Below are 19,352 nucleotides of genomic sequence, written 5' to 3'. Positions count from 1 at the left end.
CATGGGAGGATCGCCGGCCATGGAGTGAGACTGACGAGAGGCAACCCCAAAAAATGTTTAGGGGGGGGCACACGGCATGGACGACGGGGCTGATGGAGGCAAAAGAGGGGCGGATTCTGGAGGCCACCAGGTTACGGATACACCGCCCTGTACGTCCTGTGCGGATGCCTCACACAGAGTGTGTGAGGGTAGGCATTCAGCCAGGACGGGTTGTGGCCGCTCTTCACTCCAGGGCTCCTATCCGTCTCCACAGCCCGGTTCGGCCTGTCCCTGCTCCACGCACCAAGCCTACGGTGTGCGTCGCCAGCCCAGTCCGGCCAGTCCCTGCTCCACGCACCAAGCCTACGGTGTGCGTCGCCAGCCCGGTCCGGCCTGTCCCTGCTCCACGCACCAAGCCTACGGTGTGCGTCGCCAGCCCAGTCCGGCCAGTGCCTGCTCCACGCACCAAGCCTACGGTGTGTGTCGCCAGCCCGGTCCGGCCTGTCCCTGCTCCACGCACCAAGCCTACGGTGTGCGTCGCCAACCCAGTCCGGCCAATCCCTGCTCCACGCACCAAGCCTACGGTGTGCGTCGACAGCCCAGCCCGGCCTGTCCCTGCTCCACGCACCAAGTCTAAGGTGCGCGTCGCCAGCCCGGCCCGGCCTGTTCCTGCCACTCGCACCAAGCCAGGGGTGCGAGTCGTCAGCCTGGTCCAGCCCGTTCCTGCTACTCGCACCAAGCCAGGGGTGCGAGTCGTCAGTCCGGTGAGGCCCGTTCCTGCTACTCGCACCAAGCCAGGGGTGCGAGTCGTCAGTCCGGTGAGGCCCGTTCCGGCTCCACGCACCAAGCCAGGGGTGCGAGTCGTCAGTCCGGTGAGGCCCGTTCCGGCTCCACGCACCAAGCCAGGGGTGCGAGTCGTCAGTCCGGTGAGGCCCGTTCCGGCTCCAACCAAGCCAGGGGTGCGAGTCGTCAGTCCGGTGAGGCCCGTTCCGGCTCCACGCACCAAGCTAGGGGTGCGCATCGTCAGCCCGGTCCGGCCCGTTGCTGCTCCACGCACCAAGCCAGGGGTGCGCATCGTCAGCCCGGTCCGGTCAGTTCCTGCCTCACGCACCAAGCCAGGGGGTGCGGCGTCGTCAGTCTGGCACAACCCGTGCCTGGGTCATCGGTGCCAAATCAGGTACCGCTCAACTGCTCCACAACGGAGCTGAAGCTAGCCGCTCCTGCTACGTCCAGGTCAGCTCCAGCCAGCGGGGCCAGACCGGACCAGGGGCGCTATGGGGGGTTTATTGGAGGGTGGTGGGCAAGGCCGGGGCCGGAGCCGCCGCCGAGGAGGTGTGCCCACCCAGTCCTCCCCTGTTTTGCTCTTGTTGAGGCGCGGTCGCAGTCCGCGCCTTTAGGGGGGGGTACTGTCACACCCTGGCTCTGGGACTCTATATGTTGAGCCAGGGTGTGTTCATTCTATGTGTTCTGTTTCTATGTTGGGTGTTCTAGGTTGTGTTTTTCTATGTTTGCCTGTGTGACTCCCAATCAGAGGCAACGAGTGTCAGCTGTAGGCTGGTTGTCTCTGATTGGGAGCCATATTTAAACTGTCTGTTTTTCACTTTGTGTTTGTGGGTTTTTGTTCCGTGTTCGGTCATTGTCACCGTGGACTTCACGAGTCGTTTATTGTTTTGTTTCGTGCTTTAATATAATAAAGTAACATGTTCGTTCATCACGCTGCGCATTGGTCTACTTCTCTCCCTGACGATCGTGACAACATACATATATACATATACACATATATACACACATACACACACACACATACATATATACATATATACATATACATACATACACATAGATATAGATATATATATATATACATACATACACACACACACATACATACATACATACATACATACATACATACATATTATTTAAAAATATATATATATATTCCCCTTTATTACTTTCCAACCCACCACCCTTTCCCTACTTGCAGTAAACTAGTGAACAACAATGCTTAGGCCTCTACTTCCAGCTTATACCTACTATCTACATTTTATGGACACAGTCAATTTTACAATAATTATATTTTGTCTGTTTTTTCTCCTGAACTTCCTCTACTCTCAACCTCTCCGATCATTTTCATGATGTCCATCCGGTTTGCTTCTATATGCCATATCTTTCTAACTGTGCTCTTTCACAAAAGCTCCCAACCTACAACCTATATAGTTATTATGGACACAGTATGCTTACATTATTAGTTATCTTGTTATTATTTGTTGTTAGTTGTTATTAGTCCCATCCTTCAATTCCATTCAACACCTCCCATCTATCTTTTAACACCATCCATATAGGATTTCTATTTGCCATATATATTTCAACTGTACTGTGATGTCTTACAAAAGTTCTGAACCTTTCTATTCTCATTGTTTCTACAGATTGTGAATTGAAAATAAACATTTTTGCTAAAAGTATTATTATGTTATTGATCGATTGACTATGACTTTTCAGATCACCCAGTAATGCTATCTGCAGGGTTAGCTCCAGGTAAATATTGCAATCCTTTATCCATTCCTGGACCTGTGTCCAAAAACAAGCTACAAATGGACAGTACCAAAACAAATGATCTAATGATTCTGTCTCTTCGCAGCAAAATCTGCAGAGCTGGGAAGATTGTATCCCCCATATAAATAACATTATATTGGTAGCAAGAATTGTATATAATAATTTAAATTGAAAGATTCTAAGTTTTGAATCCAGTGTCGTTTTGCGTATCAGTTCATAAACACTATGCCATGGGATCGGTACGTCAAAAATCTCTTCCCAACTATTTTGCAATCTATATGGAACGGCTGTCAATCCTTTGGTCCTTAAATGAAACTGATATACCTTTTTATTTATCACAGTTTTCCTTAACAAATTATGCTCTTTAATGCAAGGCCGACAGACAAGTTCCTTACTTTCTCCCCCTTCCACTTTCCTCTTCCATTTTTGCGGTAAGGCTGCAATTATTTGGTTGTAATTTTGGGTAGAGCAGACATTTCCATATGTTTTTGTTAGCTGCATGTGCGACATAACTCCACCAGTCCTACCGATGATATCATTTACGAAGATTATACCTTTTTTAAATATTTTGTCAAAAGAAAAAGTATATTTAGTATATTTGAGTTTAACCACAATATTTGTTGCATTATTTGTTCTGTCGTTTCTGGAGGATTAAATTGAAATTGCAACCAACTTTCTATGGTTTGTTTTAGAAATAGTGATATTTGGGAGATTATCTCCTTTTCAAATAACTGAAAGTGAGTGGTTGTAATCTGAATAAAGGTAAAAAGGCCATTCTTGAACATTGGGTGAGACAATCTTACTAATTTGCTAGAGAACCAGTTCGGATTTAAGTATAACTTTTGTATGACTGAAGCTTTTAGTGATAGGTCTAATGCTTTAATATTTAATAGTTTCTGTCCTCCGAATTCATATTCATTATATAAATAGGCCCGTTTAATTTTGTCTGGCTTGCCGTTCCAAATAAAATGGAATAAAAACTGTTCGCTAGGCGTAGGCAAGACCATAAGCAAATAGGTAAACTGGGATAATACTAAAGAGTTAATCAGGGTGATTTTTCCACAAATTGACAGGTATTTACCTTTCCATGGTAGCAAGATCTTATCTATTTTTGCTAACTTTCTATTAAAATTTATTGAAGTGAGATCATTTATTTCCTTTGGGATATGTATTCCGAGTATATCCACATCACCATCAGACCATTTTATTGGTAAACTACATGGTAATGTAAAAATTGTATTTTTTAGTGATCCAATACGTAATATAGTACATTTGTCATAATTTGGTTGTAATCCAGAGAGGTTAGAAAATGTATCTAGATCCTCTATTAGGCTGTGGAGGGATTCTAGTTGTGGATGTAAAAGAAACATGAATCATCAGCGCACAATGACACCTTTGTTTTTAAGCCCTGGATTTCTAATCCCCTGATATTATTGTTGGATCTGATTTTAATAGCTAACATCTCAATGGCCACAATAAATAGATATGCCGATAGTGGACAACCTTGTTTCACTCCTCTTGACAGTTTAAAACTTTCGGAGAAATAGCCATTATTTACTATTTTACACCTAGGGTTACTATACATGATTTTGACCCATTTTATAAGAGATTCTCCAAAATTGAAATGCTCCAGGCATTTATATACAAACATTTATATATAAACCCCAGTTGTACCTTTTCCAAGTCTGCTATGAATAGATTTTCCATAGTGTTCTATTGTTTCCAATACTTGCCTTATATTATCTCCAATGTATCTTCCATGTAAAAAAAACTGTCTGATTAGAATGAATAATATCCGACAATACCTTTTTAATTCTATGCGCTATACATTTTGCTAGAATTTTTGCATCACAACACTGAAGTGTAAAGGGCCTCCAATTTTTTTAATGGACTGGATCTTTATATTTTTCACTTGTATCCTGTTTCAGTAATAATGAGATCAGACCTTCTTCTTGAGTGTCAGATAATCTACCATTTACATAGGAGTGGTTAAAACATGCTAATAACGGTCCACTTAGTATATCAAAAAAGGTTTGGTATACCTCGACTGGTATGCCATCCAACCCTGTTTTCCCAGACGTAAAGTCTTTAATTGCATCCAGATGTTCCTCCTCTGTAATTTCACCTTCACATGAGTCTTTCTGTAAGGCTGTTAATTTTACATTATCAATAGAAAATAAATCTCTACAATTAGCTTCAGTTAGAGGAGATGGAGGCGACTGAAACGAAAACATATGCTTAAAGTACTTTGTTTCCTACTTCAAAATATAATTTGGTGAATCATGGGTTACTCCGTCAATTGTAACCAGTTTCATTAAATTATTTTTGGTAGGATACCTATGTTGAAGATTAAAAAAGAATTTGGTGCATTTTTCCCCATATTCCATCCAGTTTGCTTTATTTTTATAATATATTACACTTGATCTTTCTTGAATAAGTTTCTCCATTTCTTTTTGGTTTTTCCTCTAATTTATTCTGAGCCTCTATGTTACAGTTTTTATTGCCATCTATCTGTTCTTTTAGACTTTTTATTTCCTTTGTTAGTATAAACTCTTTTGACCTAAATTGCTTTTGTTTTTCGAGATGAGTACTGAATTGCATGGCCTCTAAAGGCACATTTAAAGGTGTCCCATACAATAAGGGGATTTGCTGTACCTATGTTATGTCGGAAAAAGTCCGTTATAAATTCCTTTGTCCTAGTTAAAAATGTATTATCATCCAATAGGCTTTGATAAAATTTCCAATATCCTCGCCCACGTGGAAATTCAGTAAGAGTAATGTATATGCCAATTATATGATGGTCCGACCACATTCTGTCCCCTATCAACACTTTTTAAACTTTTGGTGCCAACGAGAATGAGATAAGAAAGAAGTCAAGACGACATTCTGTTACTCAGAATGGCACCGGAGAAGAGTTTTACAGCCCTCTAATCAATTTTACTATTATGTGTGTTTTTCCGGGTTATTTGTCATTTATTTTGTACATAATGTTTCTGCCATCGTCTCTTATAACCAAAAAGAGCTTCTGGGTATCAGGACAGTGATTACTCACCTCATATTGGACAAATAATTTTTCTTCAACGAGGCGGCCGCAAAGGATATCCTACAGACACCAGACAAGGCCCAAATCCCCGTCATTCGCATGAGGAAGAGACGGAGATATCGTGGACGTAGGTCGGGGTGCCTTGTAAGGATCCGACGGCGAGCGAGTAAACTGCCGCTCCCATCAATCCTATTAGCCAATCTTCAATCATTGGAAAATAAATTGGATGACCTAAGATTACGGTTATCCTACCAACGGGACATTAAAAACTGTAATATCTTATGTTTCACCGAGTCATGGCTGAACGACGACATGGATAACATACAGCTAGCGGGCTATACGCTACATCGGCAAGATAGAACGGCTGACTCCGGTAAGACAAGGAGTGGCGGTCTGTGTATATTTGTAAACAACAGCTGGTGCACAAAATCAAATACTAAGGAAGTCTCGAGGTTTTGCTCGCCTGAGGTAGAGTATCTTATGATAAGCTGTAGACCACACTATTTACCAAGAGAGTTTTCATCTATATTTTTCATAGCTGTCTATTTACCACCACAAACCAATGCTGGCATTAAGATTGCACTGAATGAGCTGTATAAGGCCATAAGTCAACAGGAAAACACTCATCCAGAGGCAGCGCTCCTAGTGGCCGGGGACTTTAATGCAGGGAAACTTAAATCCGTTCTACCTAATTTCTACCAGCATGTTAAATGTGCAACCAGAGGAAAAAAAACTCTAGACCACCTTTACTCCACACACAGATGCATACAAAGCTCTCCCTCGCCCTCCATTTGCCAAATCTGACCATAACTATATCCTCCTGATTCCTGCTTATAAGCAAAAACTAAAGCAGGAAGCACCAGTGACTCGGTTAATAAAAAAGTGGTCAGATGACACAGATGCTAAGCTACAGGACTGTTTTGCTAGCACAGACTGGAACATGTTCCGGGATTCTTCAGATAGCATTGAGGAGTACACCACATCAGTCACTGGCTTCATCAATAAGTGCATCGATGATGTCGTCCCCACAGTGACCGTACGTACATACCCCAACCAGAAGCCATGGATTACAGGAAACATCCGCACTGAGCTAAAGGGTAGAGTTGCCGCTTTCAAGGAGCGGGACTCTAACCCGGACGCTTATAAGAAATCCCGCTATGCCCTGCAACGAACCATCAAACAGGCAAAGAGTCAATACAGGACTAAGATTTAATCGTACTACACCGGCTCTGACGCTCGTCGGATGTGGCAGGGCTTGAAAACTATTACAGACTACAAAGGGAAGTACAGCCGCGAGCTTCCCAGTGACACAAGCCTACCAGACGAGCTAAACCACTTCTATGCTCGCTTCGAGGCAAGCAACACTGAAGCATGCATGAGAGCACCAGCTGTTCCGGATGACAATGTGATCACGCTCTCCGTAGCCGATGTGAGTAAGACTTTTAAGCAGGTCAACATTCACAAGGCCGCAGGGCCAGACGGATTACCAGGACGTGTACTCCGAGCATGTGCTGACCAACTGGCAAGTGTCTTCACTGACATTTTCAACATGTCCCTGACTGAGTCTGTAATACCAACATGTTTCAAGCAGACCACCATAGTCCCCGTGCCCAAGGACACTAAGATAACCTGCCTAAATGACTACCGACCCGTAGCACTGACGTCTGTAGCCATGAAGTGCTTTGAAAGGCTGGTCATGGCTCACATCAACACCATTATCCCAGAAACCCTAGACCCCCACCAATTTGCATACCGCCCCAACAGATCCACAGATGATGCAATCTCTATTTTATTTATTTTTTCTCTGTTTTTTTTTTTTTTTTTTTTACTGACCGTCTGAAACATCATCATAGCTAGAGATATGACTGACCGGTCTGAAACATCATCATTGCTAGAGATATGACTGACCGGTCTGAAACATCATCATAGCTAGAGATATGACTGACCGGTCTGAAACATCATCATTGCTAGAGATATGACTGACCGGTCTGAAACATCATCATTGCTAGAGATATGACTGACCGGTCTGAAACATCATCATTGCTAGTGATATGACTGACCGGTCTGAAACATCATCATAGCTAGAGATATGACTGACCGGTCTGAAACATCATCATAGCTAGCGATATGACTGACCGGTCTGAAACATCATCATAGCTAGAGATATGACTGACCGGTCTGAAACATCATCATAGCTAGAGATATGACTGACCGGTCTGAAACATCATCATAGCTAGAGATATGACTGACCGGTCTGAAACATCATCATAGCTAGCGATATGACTGACCGGTCTGAAACATCATCATAGCTAGAGATATGACTGACCGGTCTGAAACATCATCATAGGTAGAGATATGACTGACCTAGGAAAGTTAAACATGTATTTTACATGTCTGTCATTTAGTAGAAGCACTTACCCTGAGCGACTGACAGTAGTGAGTTCATACATTTACATACTGGTCCCCCGTGGGAATCGAACCCACAACCCTGGCGTTGCAAGTGCCATGCTCTACCAACTGAGCCACTTGGGAGTTCAGACCAGGGCGTCGATATAAAACATATAAGATACTAGAAAGTAATTGATTTCTGATACAAATGATCAGATACTAGAAAGTAATTGATTTGTGCTACACATTAGCGTGGCTACAGTATAAATGGAAAGTTCAAGGTCAGGGTGTGGATATAGAACAGATAATATACTGATTTGTTATGGCCATTCAATGGCGTCTAATGATGTATAAACACCGTACTGTACCTCTCTCCCCCGGTCGTCCATTCTGACCGTTGGTCCCAGGGAACCCTGGTCTGCCAGGGGGCCCCCCCTCTCCCTGCGGCCCTGGCAGACCCCTGCGACCAGGCTCTCCTGGAGGTCCTGGTACTGTCCTCACAGACACTGACTGGGTGGGGATCTGGTTCAGGATGGAGTTGTACCGAGACAGGTGACCTGAGGGAGGAAGAGAGGAGGGGAGGGAATGGAGAGTTTTGGGGGTGAGTAGGATGAGAGAACAGTATGAATGAACAAAAATAATGAGATAGAGAGAGACAGAGAGAGAGACAGAGAGACAGAGAGAGAGACAGAGACAGAGACGGAGAGAGAGAGAGAGAGAGAGAGAGAGAGAGAGAGAGAGAGAGAGAGAGAGAGAGAGAGAGAGAGAGAGAGAGAGAGAGAGAGAGAGAGAGAGAGAGAGAGAGAGAGAGAGAGAGAGAGAGAGAGAGAGAGAGAGAGAGAGAGAGAGAGAGAGAGAGAGAGAGAGAGAGAGAGAAGCTGGGTTGAGAACTCACTCTGAATCAGTTGCTCACACACTTGGTGTGCTAAGGCCCTGACGGTAGCTTGAGACTGCAGGTCTCCCTACAACACAAACAAACAGCACTGGATTGACACAGCTACACACACACACACACACACACACACACAGCTACACGCTCACACACACACACACACAGCTACACGCTCACACACACACACACAGCTACACGCTCGCGCACACACACACACACACACAGCTACACGCTCGCGTACACACACACACACACACAGAGAATACTCCCAGGGGGCATGTTTAATGAACTAGTCTGTCTGTGTGTGTGGGTGTTTAATAACTCCACTCCACCTTTAACTCTGAGGCTGGAGGCCTTTTGTGTTGAAGTCTCCCAACAATCAAAGAGACTGACCAGAAAACAACACAGAACTTTAATCTTACAAAGCAAAGAGGTTTGGAGGTTTTGCTCCAAGGCTTTTTAACATTGGACCTCCTCCTAAAAGCCTTGAATAAACACAGTGTACCTGAATGGCTGGGGTTTGATTTAACTGCTCTAGCAGTGCTTGCATTATCTCCTAGAAAACACACTGTGGAGCTATAAACTGAGAGAGGAAGGCAGAGAGCTGTGAAGAGACTGGGATTGCCTCCCAAATGGCACCCTATTCCCTATATAGTGCACTACATTTGATCAGATCCCTATGGGCCCTGGTCATAAGTGCTGTTAGAGAGCCTCTTAATCCCAGAGCTGATAAACTGCAATTATGTGTGATTTGAGGTTTGAAGCTACTAAAGTATTTCTACACTCCATTTGAATATAAACTGTCTGAACTGAAGCATTGGTCTGAGGGAGAACTTACCCGTTCACCCTTTTCTCCTTTGGTACCAGCAGAGCCCTGTAACAGAGAGGAGATATTATAAATACCCTTTGGTACCAGCAGAGCCCTGTAACAGAGAGGAGATATTATAAACACCCTTTGGTACCAGCAGAGCCCTGTAACAGAGAGGAGATATTATAAACATATTCTACATTTTCTTCATCTGTTTCTGCTGCTAAGGCCACTTTCTACCACTCTAAATTCCAAGCATCTGCCTCTAACCCTAGGAAGCTCTTTGCCACATTCTCCTCCCTGCTGAATCCCCCACCCCCCCCCCCCCACCCCCCTCTCTCTCTCTCTGTGGATGACTTCGTCAACCACTTTGAAAAGAAGGTTGACGACATCCGATCCTCGTTTGTTAAGTCTAATGACACTGCTGGTCCTGCTCACACTGCCCTACCCTATGCTTTGACTTCTTTCTCCCCTCTCTCTCCAGATAAAATCTTGCGACTTGTGACTGCAGGCCGCCCAACAACCTGCCCGCTTGACCCCATCCCCTCCTCTCTTCTCCAGACCATCTCCGGTGACCTTCTCCCCTACCTCACCTCGCTGATCAACTCATCCTTGACCGCTGGCTATGTCCCTTCCGTCTTCAAGAGAGCGAGAGTTGCACCCCTTCTCAAAAAACCAACACTCGATCCCACTGATGTCAACAACTACAGACCAGTATCCCTTCTTTCTTTTCTTTCCAAAACTATTGAGCGTGCCGTCTTTAGCCAACTCTCTTGCTATCTCTCTCAGAATGACCTTCTTGATCCAAACCAGTCAGGTTTCAGGACTGGTCATTCAACTGAGACTGCTCTTCTCTGTGTCACGGAGGCTCTCCGCACTGCTAAAGCTAACTCTCTCTCCTCTGCTCTTGTCCTTCTAGACCTGTCTGCTGCCTTTGATACTGTGAACCATCAGATCCTCCTCTCCACCCTCTCCGAGCTGGGCATCTCCGGCGCGGCTCACTCCTGGATCGCGTCCTACCTGACCGGTCGCTCCTACCAAGTGGCGTGGCGAGAAGCTGTCTCCGCACCACGGGCTCTCACCACTGGTGTCCCCCAGGGCTCAGTTCTAGGCCCTCTCCTATTCTCCCTATACACCAAGTCACTTGGCTCTGTCATATCCTCACATGGCCTCTCCTATCATTGCTACGCTGACGATACACAACTAATCTTCTCCTTTCCCCCTTCTGATAACCAGGTGGCGAATCGCATCTCTGCATGTCTGGCAGACATATCAGTATGGATGACGGATCACCACCTCAAGCTGAACCTTGGCAAGACGGAGCTGCTCTTCCTCCCGGGGAAGGACTGCCCGTTCCATGATCTCGCCATCACGGTTTACAACTCCATTGTGTCCTCCTCCCAGAGTGCGAAGAGCCTTGGCGTGACCCTGGACAACACCCTGTCGTTCTCCGCTAACATCAAGGCGGTGACCCGATCCTGCAGGTTCATGCTCTACAACATTCGGAGAGTACGACCCTGCCTTACACAGGAAGCGGCACAGGTCCTAATCCAGGCACTTGTCATCTCCCGTCTGGATTACTGCAACTCGCTGTTGGCTGGGCTCCCTGCCTGTGCCATTAAACCCCTACAACTCATCCAGAATGCCGCAGCCCGTCTGGTGTTCAACCTTCCCAAGTTCTCTCACGTCACCCCGCTCCTCCGCACACTCCACTGGCTTCCAGTTGAAGCTCGCATCTGTTACAAGACCATGGTGCTTGCCTATGGAGCTGTGAGGGGATCGGCACCTCTGTACCTTCAGGCTCTGATCAGTCCCTACACCCAAACGAGGGCATTGCGTTCATCCACCTCTGGCCTGCTGGCTCCCTTCCTCTGCGGAAGCATAGTTCCCGCTCAGCCCAGTCAAAACTGTTCGCTGCTCTGGCACCCCAATGGTGGAACAAGCTCCCTCACGACGCCAGGACAGCGGAGTCACTCACCACCTTCCGGAGACATTTGAAACCCCACCTCTTTAAGGAATACCTGGGATAGGATAAAGTAATCCTTCTACCCCCCCACCCCTAATTTTTTTTATAAATAAATAGATATTGTAAAGTGGTTATCCCACTGGCTATAGGGTGAATGCACCTATTTGTAAGTCGCTCTGGATAAGAGCGTCTGCTAAATGACGTAAATGTAAATGTAAATAAACACCCTTTGGTACCAGCAGAGCCCTGTAACAGAGAGGAGATATTATAAACACCCTTTGGTACCAGCAGAGCCCTGTAACAGAGAGGATATATTATAAACACCCTTTGGTACCAGCAGAACCCTGTAACAGAGAGGAGATATTATGAACACCCTCTGCTTTGGAAATGTAATGGGAGGAAGAGCTTCATGGGCATTTTTCTCCTGAGTTTCAACGTGCTTTTGTTCTGACTCACAGTTGTAAGAAAAAAAGCATGTCTGTTTAGGAGCGCTTGTCCAAGTCCACTGTGGTAGAAACACTGTGACTGTTACAGAGGTTTACAACCTGCTGGATTGTGTGCTGTCCGTTTTCGTTCGCCAAACACATAAAGCAAATGGATGCATATGTGATCTAACACATTAGACACCAGAGACAGAAAGCTCTAATAAATATGATGGCCATTTAACGATTCTGATATCATGCATGTAACTTGGACCACAGTATTTGAGGAGAGAGGTCATTCAGTCTTTTGTGAAACATGGAGTCATGCATCGACTACCTTGACCGTGTGTGTGTGTGTGTGTGTGTGTGTGTGTGTGTGTGTAAGTGTGTAAGTGTGTAAGTGTGTAAGTGTGTGTGTGTCAGGTGTAGAGTATATTCCAGGAATAATATGCCAAGAGTGGACACTGGAGGAGAGAGGTAGAGTGGCCCCTAGCTGATCCTCTACCTCTCATCACCATGACAACCACCCTGACAAGACACACACTCACACCGCCAGTCAGACTAGAGGTCTCCTGAGACCCGTGGAAAAGGGCAGCTATGCCACCCATTCTTGTCCTCCTTTCTCCCTTCTCCCTTTTTTATGCCCAGCTGCAGTAGTGGACTTTCCCTCTATGGAGCATTCTGCCCTAGGCAGCAGTGGTGGTGGCAGGCGGCCAAACAATGCCAGTTGGACACACCAGAAGGTCTTATATGTGGCACTTGTCTGACCCATAAAACATGCTTCGTTCGCCACTAGTTTGGTTGTATCAGTATGGACTCTGCACAGCTTGGAGATTTTAAACAGTAGAATATAAATGTTCAGTAGGCTATATAGGCCTATACGGATTTAAACTGCGGATAGGCTACAAATAGGCTTCAAATACAACATTTCACCCTTCTATTCAGGATGGATATTTGCATGATTATTACCTCTATACCTCTAATAGCCTACATTTTGCACCTGGTTATGCAAACCACCCGATCTCAGTAGCATATATTACTGTAGGCTACATGCATGGCAGTTTATTATTGCAACAATGTGAGCAGATTAAAGTGAAGCACAAGGTTTTATTTAGCAAGAAGAGGATGGGACAGAGAACCTTGAAAACATGACAGAGGAACCATGAGAGAGACCATAATATGCCACATGGGAGAACTTCTACATGGGAGAGCCAACTGCTTTGTGGCGCACAATACGAAACACGAACAGCTGCCACCATATCCATCCAGATAATGGATGCTGACGTTGCTAACCCTTATAAAACAGTCACAAACATCTCAGATTGTAATCCAAACAAAACCAAGGTTTGATGTTTCTCACAGGCTAATGATCTTCATATGAATAGCCAGATATCTAGCTGGTCACAGGCTAATGTTCTTCATGTGAATAGCCAGATATCTAGCTGGTCACAAGCTACTGATCTTCATGTGAAAAGCCAGATATCTAGCTGGTCACAGGCTAATGATCTTCATGTGAAGAGCCAGATATCTAGCTGGTCACAGGCTAATGATCTTCATGTGAAGAGCCAGAAATCTAGCTGGTCACAGGCTAATGATCTTCATATGAAGAGCCAGACATCTAGCTGGTCACAGGCTAATGATCTTCATGTGAAGAGCCAGACATCTAGCTGGTCACAGGCTAATGATCTTCATGTGAAGAGCCAGATATCTAGCTGGTCACAGGCTAATGATCTTCATGTGAAGAGCCAGACATCTAGCTGGTCACAGGCTAATGATCTTAATGTGACGCGCCAGATATCTAGCTGGTCACAGGCTAATGATCTTCATGTGAAGAGCCAGACATCTAGCTGGTCACAGGCTAATGATCTTCATGTGAAGAGCCAGACATCTAGCTGGTCACAGGCTAATGATCTTCATGTGAAGAGCCAGACATCTAGCTGGTCACAGGCTAATGTTCTTCATGTGAAGAGCCAGATATCTAGCTGGTCACAGGCTAATGATGTTCATGTGAAGAGCCAGACATCCAGCTGGTCACAGGCTAATGATCTTCATGTGAAGAGCCAGATATCTAGCTGGTCACAGGCTAATGATCTTCATGTGAAAAGCCAGATATCTAGCTGGTCACAGGCTAATGATCTTCATATGAAGAGCCAGACATCTAGCTGGTCACAGGCTAATGATCTTCATGTGAAGAGCCAGACATCTAGCTGGTCACAGGCTAATGATCTTCATGTGAAGAGCCAGACATCTAGCTGGTCACAGGCTAATGATCTTCATGTGAAGAGCCAGATATCTAGCTGGTCACAGGCTAATGATCTTCATGTGAAGAGCCAGACATCTAGCTGGTCACAGGTTAATGATCTTCATGTGAAGAGCCAGATATCTAGCTGGTCACAGGCTAATGATCTTCATGTGAAGAGCCAGATATCTAGCTGGTCACAGGCTAATGATCTTCATATGAAGAGCCAGACATCTAGCTGGTCACAGGCTAAGGATCTTCATGTGAAGAGCCAGACATCTAGCTGGTCACAGGCTAATGATCTTCATGTGAAGAGCCAGACATCTAGCTGGTCACAGGCTAATGATCTTCATGTGAAGAGCCAGATATATAGCTGGTCACAGGCAAATGAGTTTCATGTGAAGAGCTAGCTGGGATAAGGCTGTTGCTCTTTTGATGTGTGGGAAACAGTGAAAGCCTCGGTCTCTCTGTCAGCCACGCACGTACACACACACACGCACACACACACGCACACATACGCACACACACACTCTCTCTCTCTCACTCTCTCTCTCTCTCTCTCTCTCTCTCTCTCTCTCTCTCTCTCTCTCTCTCTCTCTCTCTCTCTCTCTCTCTCTCTCTCTCTCTCTCTCTCTCTCTCTCTCTCTCTCTCTCTCTCTCTCTCTCTCTCTCTATCTCTATCTCTATCTCTATCTCTATCTCTCTCTCTATCTCTCTCTCTCTCTCTCTCTGCTGTCCCCCAGGTCTGTGATTGATGGTGTGCTCCAGAGCCAAACGGTGCTTGTTTTTTAGCCCAGGGCTGAAATGGCTGAATGGGCTGGATTCAGCTGAATTAACTGTCACCAGCCTCAGCCCATCATCACACGCTTATCTCTCTCTCTGGTCCTCCGCTCTGCTTCAGGAGGCAGAGGAGACATTATAGATGGAGACGTTGAAGACACCATAAACAACAGATGGAGACGTTGAAGACACCATAAACAACAGATGGAGACGTTGAAGACACCATAAACAACAGATGGAGACGTTGAAGACACCATAAACAACAGATGGAGACGTTGAAGACACCATAAACAACAGATGGAGACGTTGAAGACACCATAAACAACAGATGGAGACGTTGAAGACACCATAAACAACAGATGGAGATGTTGAAGACACCATAAACAACAGATGGAAACGTTGAAGACACCATAAACAATATAGCTCTTCCAGTCCAAGATGGCTTCTATGGCTTTAAGGTAATTTGAAATGACAAGCAGAGATATATTTCCGGGATGTACAGTACAGAGGGCATTGTGTAGGAAGACCAAGGAAGGTCCCTGAATATGTGATCATTGACAGGTAGAGGACAGGAAACTTTGACCCATGCAAATCTTGTAGTAACCTGATCAACTTCTTTCAACAGACCTGGGTGGTCTGATGGTGAGTCAATCAACCAACCAAGGGTTCAAAGCAAAGTGTAGAAATGTAAGGAAGAATATCAGGTGGTTTACTTACAGGTGGTCCCTGGTCTCCCAGCGGTCCAGGAGAGCCACTTCCACCAGGGGCCCCGGGTGCTCCAGGACTGCCCTGGTAAAGAGACAAATGATCAAGGATGAAACAACAAACTACATGTTAACTCAAGTTATGTACATTTCATGCATGGATAAGAATTGGAATTGAACCCAGCACTTACGACGGGGCCTGTAGTACCCTGCTGTCCTTGTGGTCCATCCTTCCCAGGCAGGCCCTTAGAACAGAACAGACAGGATCAACACATACTACTGCTTTTCCAGGCAGGCCCTTAGAACAGAACAGACAGGATCAACACATACTACTGCTTTCCCAGGCAGGCCCTTAGAACAGAACAGACAGGATCAACACATAAACTACTGCACTTTATGCAGTTAGTAGTAGCATGAACATAACCTTCCATTATCAAAACACCAATGAATTCTGCAGAGATTCTTAATTGAAACCCAATAGCCTGAAACCCTCCACAACAACACTAATGATGATAGTAGGATAATGAGTACAGTAAGAGTAAGCTAGTCAGCGCTTAAATGGTTTGTTATGTTTGTCTGGCTGACCTCTGGCTGACCTCTGGGAGCTGGCTACCGTATCCACACTTACTTTCACAAACTGTAAGAGTCCTTCAGCTACTAACCGCACAACTGTAATCAACCCACCAGCCTTATTCTAAAGCTTTCAGACACACAGAAGAATGGGTCAAGTAGGAAAACAGATGAGAAGGCATTATGGTGCTAGTCTGGTATTCAAACTAAATATCGCTCCATTTCATTAATGTTTCATAATAGTGAAACAGAGCGATGTTCAGTTTGTATTCCAGGCTATTGTGGTGCAGCACGTATGGTTGCGCGACTCCTGTCAATGATTCAACTGAGGACAATCCCAAATCTGCTTAGATAGCGGTTCAACTCGATTAAAAAAGATAGAATGACATAATAATTTGGATTGGAGTGAACATGAATAAAGTTCTCTGGCGGAAAACAAGGAACGTAAACACAATGTTTCCTGCAACCTGTCATGACATGGTTTTAACTTCCAAAAGTTAAATTGTCATTTTCAATTTCCTTGTAAATTGCCAGAGTGATACCAACAACCATGTGCCTGTCCTTGCTTCAAATGTCTGTCGAGGTTTACATCACAACTAAACGGACGCTTGACTGGAAACATTGAACCAACTGAAAGTTGCACTACAACCCAATGACTATTTCAGGACAAGCCAATTCGAGAAAGTGTTCCTCAAGGGCACATAACCAACACAAATACTAATCAATGAGCTATGGGTTCTCTTTTCTGTGGTTTTCTGTAGTTCAGCATGGCTGCTTCAAAGCCCATTCTCTTTGCCAGAGTGGGACGACCAGAGTCCCTAGTGTGGGAGTCAACCCCCAGTCAAGCAGTAAAAAGCAGTAAACACCTCCCAGTAAAACCTCATAACGAGGCTCTGGAGTGAGGCCTTGTGAAGGCCAAGTGTAGCTAGAGGAGAGGCCAGAAAGCAGGGGTGGAGCTGGAATGGGGACTAGTGAAGGCCAAGAGGGGCTGTGGAGTGGGGCTGGAGCTGGGCCTAGGGGTCCATAAACAAGAGCTGACCCAGAGCTGTGGTTTATCACTGGAGAATCAAGAAAAGCAGGCCACTGTCTGTCCACATACAGTGTCAAACTGAGATGACTGTAAATTAAACGCACAAAAAATGGGACCTTCTCCAAGGAATAATGGCTACGGAAATCCCTGGTCTTGTTTAGTCACAGATAGTTAATTCAGAGGAGAAGGCTATCATGATTAATTATGTCCTGTGTTGCTCTAACTGATTTAATAGAAAAAAGTACAGTTCCCACATCTTTAAAGATGTTACAAACACAGACCGTCCTCTACATTTACAGATGTATTGCTCTGAGGTGTACAGTTACGTATATCAGACCACCCTCTACATTTACAGATGTATTGCTCTGAGGTGTACAGTTACGTATATCAGACCACCCTCTACATTCACAGATGTATTGCTCTGAGGTGTACAGTTAAGTATATTCCATCAGAGTCTTTGGCAACTGGCCAATATTACAGTCTTGTGAATGGAACAATCTGGCACTATCATTTACGATACAGTAAAGTGTTCCATTATTTATGAAAATTAAGATGATTTATAACATTTTAGCTGTAAGCAGCAGCATCATCATCGTCACCATCATTATCCATGGCATGTATAAATCTAGATAGCAGTTTTGACCCCTGAGAATCATAGAAAGAGCTGTAGTGGTTTGAATACAATCTTACAAGATCTTAGAGGATCTTAGAGGGGTCAAATGTGCTCAGTCAGCTTATGGCCGTCGTTGAGGAGCCGGCCATGTGTGGATAACAAGATGGAGATTCCATATCACTTCATACTACGGTGTTCTTTTCTGTATCTGTTCGATCAGTGCAGAAGCTTGTGTGATACTAAAGCAGATTCTGATGGAGATCTACTGTATGTTGAAAAGTGAAAATCATATGGTAACATCATTGGGAATGAGTTGACTTAATGTCACATAAGTTGCTTTCTTCAGTCTTTGGGATAAAAATGTGTATTACGAAGGTTCGATATCAACACATCTATTCACGTGCTATCAGAGTATGAGACATAAAATGGATTCATAGGGAAATAAAAACAGCATTCTGTAAACATCTCATGAGCTTTCAACCAGTGATTTAAAGCTTCGTGGCATAAAAACTTCAGTGTTATGTTCGTGTGAGGAAGGAAACAGAATTATGGGCTTCAAAATATGGAAACAACTATTTGGCTTTAATATTAATATTAGATGGGAACCATAAAACTAAGCTAAAGAGCTCAGGGTGCTCATGCATTGAGCAGGTCATAGGTCATACGAACAGAATATACATAGAATACATAATACAAATAATCGATCTGTAAGTCGAACAACACGAATAGACTGTTACCCTGTGTCCAACTTGTCCATCTCTTCCTGGTCCGCCAGGAGATCCACCAATACCCTGCAAACAAAATAACAAAACACAGAGTCAAAGTGATTTAAACATGAGAAACCTTATTAATTCAGACTGAATGGTGAACATCTCATTTACAACATGAGAAACGTTATTAATTCAGTCTGAATGGTGAACATCTAATTTACAACATGAGAAAACGTATTAATTCAGACTGAATGGTGAACATCTCATTTACAACATGAGAAACCTTATTAATTCAAACTGAATGGTGAACATCTCATTTACAACATGAGAAACCTAATTAATTCAGACTGAATGGTGAACATCTCATTTACAACATGAGAAACGTTATTAATTCAGACTGAATGGTGAACATCTCATTTACAACATGATAAACTTTATTAATTCAGACTGAATGGTGAACATCTCAACACCTGCTGAAGCTCTGCTGTGTGTATCCAGTCTCCTACAACTCACCCATCCCATTCCAAACATAATCATAACTTAGCTATGAGGTTAAAAATATGTATATTTTTGCCACAACATTACAAGAGTGGTTGTAAAGCCTAGTAATGAAAGGTGGGGATGTTATGAGGAGAGGAGAGGAGAGGAGAGG

General features: G+C 44.4%; 1 protein-coding gene across 1 annotated transcript in view; it reads right to left on the bottom strand.

Annotated features, from left to right (window-relative positions):
• LOC121586073 (collagen alpha-1(XIV) chain-like) overlaps positions 1–19,352 on the bottom strand; it is a 235,092-nt gene that overhangs the window by 11,526 nt on the left and 204,214 nt on the right. Inside the window, exons 40-45 of the mRNA XM_041902529.2 lie at positions 18,728–18,781; positions 15,969–16,022; positions 15,791–15,862; positions 9,697–9,732; positions 8,862–8,928; positions 8,335–8,523 (exon numbers count right to left, since the gene is read on the bottom strand). Of these exons, the coding sequence (XP_041758463.2) occupies positions 8,335–8,523; positions 8,862–8,928; positions 9,697–9,732; positions 15,791–15,862; positions 15,969–16,022; positions 18,728–18,781 (472 nt within the window). The remainder of the gene's footprint in view (positions 1–8,334; positions 8,524–8,861; positions 8,929–9,696; positions 9,733–15,790; positions 15,863–15,968; positions 16,023–18,727; positions 18,782–19,352) is intronic.

The sequence above is a fragment of the Coregonus clupeaformis genome, chromosome 17 (assembly GCF_020615455.1).
Source record: "Coregonus clupeaformis isolate EN_2021a chromosome 17, ASM2061545v1, whole genome shotgun sequence".
Classification (NCBI taxonomy): domain Eukaryota; kingdom Metazoa; phylum Chordata; class Actinopteri; order Salmoniformes; family Salmonidae; genus Coregonus; species Coregonus clupeaformis.
The sequence above is the reverse complement of the archived record's forward strand: the minus strand, read 5'-3'. Positions and strand labels throughout refer to the sequence as shown.